This window comes from Mizuhopecten yessoensis, unplaced genomic scaffold, assembly GCF_002113885.1.
Source record: "Mizuhopecten yessoensis strain PY_sf001 unplaced genomic scaffold, ASM211388v2 scaffold5555, whole genome shotgun sequence".
Taxonomy (NCBI): Eukaryota; Metazoa; Mollusca; class Bivalvia; order Pectinida; family Pectinidae; genus Mizuhopecten; species Mizuhopecten yessoensis.
Window position 1 is genome coordinate 8,611 of NW_018406107.1, and position 8,370 is coordinate 16,980.

General features: G+C 35.0%; 1 protein-coding gene across 1 annotated transcript; it reads right to left on the reverse strand.

The window, feature by feature from the left end:
- Positions 1-3,389: 3,389 nt before the first annotated feature.
- LOC110450962 (equistatin-like) lies at positions 3,390-5,599 on the reverse strand. Its single transcript, XM_021498777.1, has 4 exons — positions 5,443-5,599; positions 4,241-4,391; positions 3,871-3,947; positions 3,390-3,622 (listed from the first exon to the last, which is right to left on the reverse strand). Exons 1-4 carry the CDS (start codon positions 5,522-5,524, stop codon positions 3,435-3,437), a joined length of 498 nt encoding a protein of 165 aa, XP_021354452.1. The 5' UTR covers positions 5,525-5,599; the 3' UTR covers positions 3,390-3,434.
- Between the last annotated feature and the right edge of the window lie 2,771 nt (positions 5,600-8,370).

Consider the following 8,370-nt stretch of genomic DNA (forward strand, 5'->3'; position numbering starts at 1 on the left):
AAGCAAACAATATATTGCGCGCTATTAGAAAAGTCCATAAACCATACAAAAGCAGTCAATATATTTCCATTTTCTCTGCCTTTTATGATTTTTGTTTAACTTGCAAGTTATATTTAGTATCTGAAATCCCCGCCTTATCGACAGTAAACACAAATTTGTTCAATAGCTGGAACAGTGTCTTGTTGCGCGCTGATTGGCAAAAAAGTAGTACTTTGAAAATGGAACAAATACTGGAATTGTATTCCACAATTTATTATCAATACAATTGCGTATGGTTTGTCTATAGAGTGATTTAAGTTATCAATAGAAATCAAATCTGAAAGTTAGATTGAACATTGTTTTGATTTCTTCCCGGAACAAATTACGCGCATGGATAAAAACAGTCAACACCGTAATCCGACCTTGCCCTGCATGAGGGAGTTATTTTTTGAGGTTGAATGTTTGAATTTGCGAAGAATCCAGGCGTTATTTTTTTGTTGATTGCATGGCACCTGGCTACAGTTGGTATTTACTACAACAACCTCAGTACATTTGTTTGTGCTTTTGACACGGTCCTGTTATATGACCGGAGTGAGGATTCGTTTTTGTTGTTAGACATAAACATGATATCCCGTGTCCCGAAATTTTGATAATTCAAATATTGTACGATTTTGGACGAGATTGCATTCGTGTCAACTGATCAAAATCAATGTCTGCCAAGTTGATAGTTGTTTAAGTTTCATCCCTGCTAGATGTGAATTCATCTTGTAAAAAGGCGGGCAAATCGAAGGAAAATCCGGGAAGATCGTTTGATTCTGTCATGGTTATATGACAGACGATATTTTTGATATAATGTCTAATAGTTAATATTGTTTTCTTTGTTACTTCAACCGATGTGCATGTTGTACAATGGTACAGAGCTTTGCCTTTTTGTTTTTATAATTAAAATTTTTGTTTAAATATTTTCTCGATTTTGTTTTTTTACACATTTACAATTGTATTGTCAAGTTTCGCAATGGCCTGTGATATTTTCACCAGCCACTATGTTTTTTACATTGACTATTGTAGTTCCGGTCTTTGTTGTATTAATACGCTAATAATGTTGTCTCGTGGTGCATGACATTTAAAGTCTCATCATCGACACAGCTTATCTAGTAAGTGACAATGCAATGCAAATGTAAATATGTCTCCTTATTTTTAATATACGTTTACGAAATTGCAGATTCAGCTTTCAATTGCAAATGTATTTGAACAACGTCATACTTCGACTGAATATAGGCATTTGTAATACCACAAAATTAAAAAAAAAAAATCCAGTGAAGGTGTTCCGTGCAGGTAACACAATATTTTGTATTCTCTTTCATGTATGTACGTCGACTAAAGCATTCTTGGCATATTCTAGCAACTTATCTCTTGCTGAAAAATAATTGTTATTTATTGAAACACGCAAATAGGAGAAAAAGTAAAGTTTTTCTTTGCATAATGTACATTTAAATTGTATTCTATATTATCTAAGAGATTATATTAGAAAAAAGGGTTTTACTCGTATTTACAGTGAGCTTCCAAGTGTTGCAATAGGACTATAAAAGTATTCAAAGAAGATTGGAGTCCGTCTGCTGATCTGGATATAAAGATGTGTCATGTGCTTAAAAAAAGTGGACACAATCTATTTATATCGCAATATTTCTTCTAATGCTCTTTTGTTCTTTAACACTGATTTATTTGAGAAAATCTTCTAAATTGTTCAAATAATTGAAAACTAGAACTGGTGTTATTTGTTCTGCTTGTTTTACCTAAACATCTCGGATATTTTTCCTTGTTTTACCTAAACATCCCGGATGTTTCATTACAATTTTAAACGCAGGATATAGTATTTGCATATAGATTTACATTTACTTCTATAGACTGTTTTCTAAAGTCCAAGTCTCAAAACGAACCAAACGCCTTTCTGAAATCTATCGACAAATTGGTTAACCAATAGAAATTAAGGCATGTATGGAGATTGTTTCTGTAACTGCGTATATCGTGGAAGTGATGTCACATGTGTTATGTGTAGAGAGACTGTCGCTGTAACTGTATGTATCGTGGAAGTGATGTCACCTGTGTTATGTGTAGGGAGACTGTCCCTGTTACTGTATGTATCGTGGAGTTAATGTCACGTGTGTTATGTGTAGAGAGACTGTCCCTGTAACTGTATGTCTCGTGGAAGTGATGTCACATGTGTTATGTGTAGAGAGACTGGCCCTGTAACTGTATGTATCGTGGAAGTGATGTCACGTGTGTTATGTGTAGAGAGACTGTCCCTGTTACTGTATGTATCGTGGAGGTAATGTCACGTGTGTTATGTGTAGAGAGACTGTCCCTGTAACTGTATGTATCGTGGAGGTGATGTCACATGTGTTATGTGTAGAGAGACTGTCCCTGTTACTGTATGTATCGTGGAGGGAATGTCACGTGTGTTATGTGTAGAGAGACTGTCCCTGTAACTGTATGTATCGTGGAAGTGATGCCACATGTGTTATAAGAGAAAAGTTCGAGGCGGTAATTGTTTATCGTTTTTTTACATTGAAGATATATGCATGTGTATGTGTTTGCTAGTAGCTGTTACATCTACCATTTATTTGATGTGATAATTGATAGATCATGGTTTTCTTTACAATATTTTAAAATTGAACAGTACCTATTATTGTAACTGTCTATTTAATATGACCGATTATTAATGTTTACAGACAACAGTACACTGCAGAGAAAGATTCTATTTCAATGTGATACGAAGAATGATGGGTTTTTTTTATGTAATAAGTGTTCCTTTCTGTTTTATTGTAACTACCCTAGTTCTAGTTTAGAAGGAATGACATTATTTAGGTTTAACCTAAATGTACATGGCGGCTGTCTTCGATGAAGCAGAAGACACTTATCCAGACTGTGACAACTAGTCTTATCCTGACTGTGACAACTAGTCTTATCCTGACTGTGACAACTAGTCTTATCCTGACTGTGACAACTAGTCTTATCCTCCTTCTAAACTTTCCATGTAAATCGACCATTTGTTCAAAGCTTGTCTTCGATTGATCAACTTTGGGTTCCAATAAAACTTTGATGATATTTCAATATTCTCTATTTTTTTATGAGGTTACCAGTGTTTTACAGTTTACAGTTAATACTCTTTGTTTTTATTGCAACTGTTAAAGTGAAGTTTGTTATGACAGTAACTGATCAGGTGTTTTAACAGTAAATAAATATTTGTGTTTTACAGCACCTGTTAGAGTTAATATTAATGAGATGTGGAAGTGACTTTCTTGTTTTGTTACAACCTTTTTTGATGTATTTTTGAGCAATTGTCATTGTATTATTTCAATGAAAAATATTTTTGTTGGGGCTAAATGTTAAATTAGTTCAAATACATCGAATTCAAAGAAAACATCTTGTAATACAGAAAGATTTTTATTCAACTTTTAACATTTCAGAGTGTCAATGAACCCGATGTTGACTGTTTCCTGTCCCAGTTGTTGACCCTTGATGTCAGAGCAGTAACACACACTTCCGGTACACTGGACTGGAGCGTAACTGCCGATGTCGGTGCATTTGAATGACTTGCCGATCTTACCCGACAACTTATACTCCTGCTTTTCTCGCGCGCAAGCTGAAATAACAGAAATTATTTATATGTATTCAGATAATGCATATATGTTAAAAAGTCTTCTGATAAATGACGTGATAATGTAAAGGTCACATACTGTATTTCTACGGTTCATTACTTATGGTAAGCAATTATATTTGGGGAGTGCAAAAAAATGAGTAAAACAGTTTAAACAGTACAGGAAATGTTGTTAAACTGAAGAATTAGTTCCAGAAATTGAAATCCACACATAAATCAAACTATACACATACAGCAATCAGTATTGACGGCTTCACCGATGCCGAAGTCATCCGTCAGCTTGGAGCCGTCGGCTGCTACACAGTTACAACTGGAAATAAAACAAGACATACGTCACTTCCGGTTACAATATAGAGTATTAAAAATATTAATATTCATAATCAAATGATTTCTGTAGTCCTTTGAACTAGTCGTGGTGTATTTCACACGGTAGTTCGCGTGTTTATACTAAATCCGTGTATACAGGGAATACACGCATGCACAGTGACGCGGATATAAGTACGTATACAGAATGTACCGTACTTCAGAAACCGACGCCAGTATAAGTACACCAGCCCTGTTATTTCTGTACCGAATCTTTTACTAGTCTATCTGCCTACTTACACAGATCCGAGACACTGACGAGGGGTGTAGGTACCGTCCTTCAGGCATTGTGGTTTGATGGCACCGATAGGATGAGAGCCTGTCTGTTCTATAATTTCCGCTATCTCAGCCTCAATACTGTCAAGTTCGTCCTGACACGTCACAGGGTCAACTGTTGTAATGCATGTTATTATATGTTATAAACAGTTCAACTGATGTACCGGTCTATTTTCTAAAATCAAATATTAAACGTAATACTATTTAATTTAGAAAATGTTCACAAACCTGTGCAATTAATTTCATAATACTAGTTATGCATTAACTTATAAATTCAACTAAAATATGAGTATAATAACCGTAACAAATTATCCATTGATAAATAGCCAAACAATCATAGTTAGGTTACAGATATCAATTTGGCATTGAAATAGAGGAAAATGCAAATTTCATAATATAAAAAAACCCAGATTAAATACTGATACTGTACATTGTAACATTACGCAATGAACTTCGTTTGTGAGTAATAATGCATTTTAGGCCTATATTTTAATTCAGAATATATACCCATGCATAGTGTCTGAATAGTGGTAAGCTGCAAATTAATAAACTAACGACAGTTAGTTGATACACTAAATACGGTAACGGCAGTTAATTGATACACTTAATACGGTAACGATAGTTATTTAATCATCATCATCGGCAGATACAAATGGACTAACGAGAGTCAGTGTATACATTAAATAAAGTCAATAATACATTAAATAAAGTCAATAATACATTAAATAAAGTCAATAATATAATAAATAAAGTCAATAATACACTAAATAAAGTCAATAATACACTAAATAAAGTCAATAATATACTAAATAAAGTCAATAATACACTAAATAAAGTCAATAATACATTAAATAAAGTTAATAATACACTAAATAAAGTCAATAATACACTAACAATAGTTAATTGATACACAGACGACACAAACAACGGTAAATTGATAAATTAACGACCATAACTTGACGTACTCACGTTACGACAATTTATTGATATATCAACGACAGTTAATTATTTTGAAAAGGAAACTAAATCCCACAGATTTGTGAAGTGAACCATTTCATTACTCTAAGACTAAGTTAAGTTATCGGAATTAATGCAATGCCACTATGCAGTGTATCCAACAATACAGGTTACCTCTCTGAAGATGGTTTAAGTACAATTCAACTGACCGTCATCACCGGAATCTGGAGCCGTTTCATCAGCATAGACAATGCTGACAACAAAGAGGAGGGTGAGCATGGCCGTCTTCATCCTTAGCTATAGAGCGTCGGTTTTCTGTTAATGTTCGAGTAGATGTTACTGAGGATGATGCAGCTTAGAGAACACCTTATATACAAACTTGCCCACTGATTACACATTCATCAAGCAACAGGTGGTATTGGGGCGAGTTGTCAGTGTACAGACAACTGGGAAGGTGCTAATTGGATGGACAGATTTATGTCATGTGTATATATGTAATAGCGTACATGCACATTATATTGCACATCAGCGTTTTATTTTAAAATTTTACAATTATGGGAACATCAAAGTGCGTCTTATTCCTAGTATACACGATTGGTACAGTATACACGATTGGTACAGTATACACGATTGGTATATACGTTGTATTGGCGTTAACCTATTCATCCGTCGAGCCATTCAATCTTCAGATAACATACGCTATTTATTCAAATTAAAATTCCACTACTTTTACAAGACCTCGAATTTAATAGAATGTTGTTTGAATTGTATATTTGCCGCTGTTTTTCAAGGGTCGGGTCTTTTAAAAGTATTCTCCTTATTGACAAATTCAGCAAACTCTAAACATCAAATGACACGGCATGCGTTTTTGTCTACGTAAGCGGTGTAAACATCTGGCGTTTCATTTGCTGGTGATTTTTAGGTCTTTGATACTGAGCCTTTTTCATCAGTTTTGCCATTCTTGATCTTAATGCCCCCCCCCCCCCTCCCAAAAAAATAAAAACCCACCTAGGGTAGCTATCCTCAAAATAGTTTATCATATCACCCTATTGACATTTATATTTATGCTATTACGCTTTCCATTTTTCACTTAAAAGAGTATTCTTTTGTTCTGCTGACTTGTGTGAATCAATCCCATATTCGCTTTTACAAAACTTCCTAAATACTTACTTAAAATGCGAAATGTTAGTTATGAATGTCGATGAGGCTAAAACGGAGTAAACATGGAAGCCCCTATTAATGGTTTTATATGATATTGTTACTACTCTTTGTTGATATGTTTATTTAGCTATACAGGGAGGCTGATCAAGATATGTATGTTTGGTTATAATAGGGGGGTTCTGAACACGGATGACCAATATAGTGGGATTTCCTTATAGAGAAATTGGATTGCATCGTATACATACTATACACAGAGCGATGACAACGTTCACCCTATATTAAGGAAACCTTCGTTGACGCGATTACAAACAAGACATTAATATGTCTAGCATACTCAATTCCACGTGTACAGTGTAGGACTAACGTGAACAAATTAGCAGATCAACAGGTGGCGGAATACCTGGGGCAAACTGACCGTGCACGGTCAAAAATTAACAGATGGCGGAATACCTGAGGCAAACTGACCGTGCACGGTCAAAAATCAACAGATGATGATGCTTTGGGCAAAACTGAAGTAATGTTTCACAACTCCAACTGTATGAAATGATTAACACACCCGCAGTGATAAACGTGATTGCTTGAAGCATGCGTATTTGTCGATATTCTTACTCATAACCTTTAAATGAACTTTCACATAGCGAGACGATGTGTGTGCATAGCTTTGGCGTTATTTCGTTATTTAGCTTTGGCGTTATTTCGTTATTTAGCTTTGGCGTTATTTCGTCTTTTAGCTTTGGCGTTATTTCGTCTTTTCGCTTTGGCGTTATTTCGTTATTTAGCTTTGGCGTTATTTCGTCTTTTAGTTTTGGCGTTATTTCGTCTTTTAGCTTTGACGTTATTTCGTTATTTAGCTTTGGCGTTATTTCGTCTTTTCGCTCTGGTGTTATTTTGTCTTTTAGCTATGGCGTTATTTCGTCTTTTAGTTTTGGCGTTATTTCGTCTTTTCGCTTTGGCGTCTTTTCGCTTTGGCGTTATTTCGTCTTTTAGCTTCGGCGTTATTCCGTCTTTTCACTTTGGCGTTATTTCGTCTTTTCGCTTTGGCGTTATTTCGTTTTTTAGCTTTGGCGTTATTTCGTTATTTAGCTTTGGCGTTATACCGTCTTTTAGCATTGGCGTTATTTCGTCTTTCGCTTTGGTGTTATTTTGTTATTTAGCTTTGGCGTTATTTCGACTTTTTGCTTTGGCGTTATTTCGACTTTTCGCTTTGGTGTTATTTCGTTATTTAGGTTTGGCGTTATTTCGTCTTTTCGCTTTGGCGTTATTTCGTCTTTTCGCTCTGGCGTTATTTCGTCTTTTGGTATTACGACTTTTCGTTATTTCAATTTTCGTCTTTTCTTCTTTCAGCTTTGGCATTATTTCGTCTTTTCGCTTTGTCTATGTTTCGTCTCTTCATTACTTTGTCTTTTCGTTTTGCTTTGAGCTTGCTGTCACATCCCTATTTATCTATTACAGTGTTTTTTTATATTATTGTTGTTGTAATGATAATTACACCGCTTTATCACGTAGTCGGTCTCAAAGTGATTCACAAATTATTATCCGTTATTATAGGTCCTTTGCAAACAGCGAATATCTATTTCAACTCCATTGGAGCATACAGCAGATATTGCCATTTTGATTTTGGCGCTCACAGCTAACATTCAATAATTCTTGCATTGCCCAAACACGTACTCATTTACAGCAGAGTAGATTGGAACAATCGGAGTAAAGTATCTTGTTCAAATATACAACACAGTACCGTGACGTGACTCGAACCCACAACCGTTCGGTCACGAGCCCGGCGCCCTACCACTAGACTACAATGTCAGTAATTATTGAATAGAATAATGTTTAAATTGAACTTATGCGATAAATATACCTTATCGTTTAAGTTTAAACCAGAACGTTATCTATTATATTGCGGGTTTTTTTAGAGAGAATTTTACTAAATTGAGCAATGTGCTGAACTACAGTTTAAATCAGGCAAAAAAAAAAAAAAA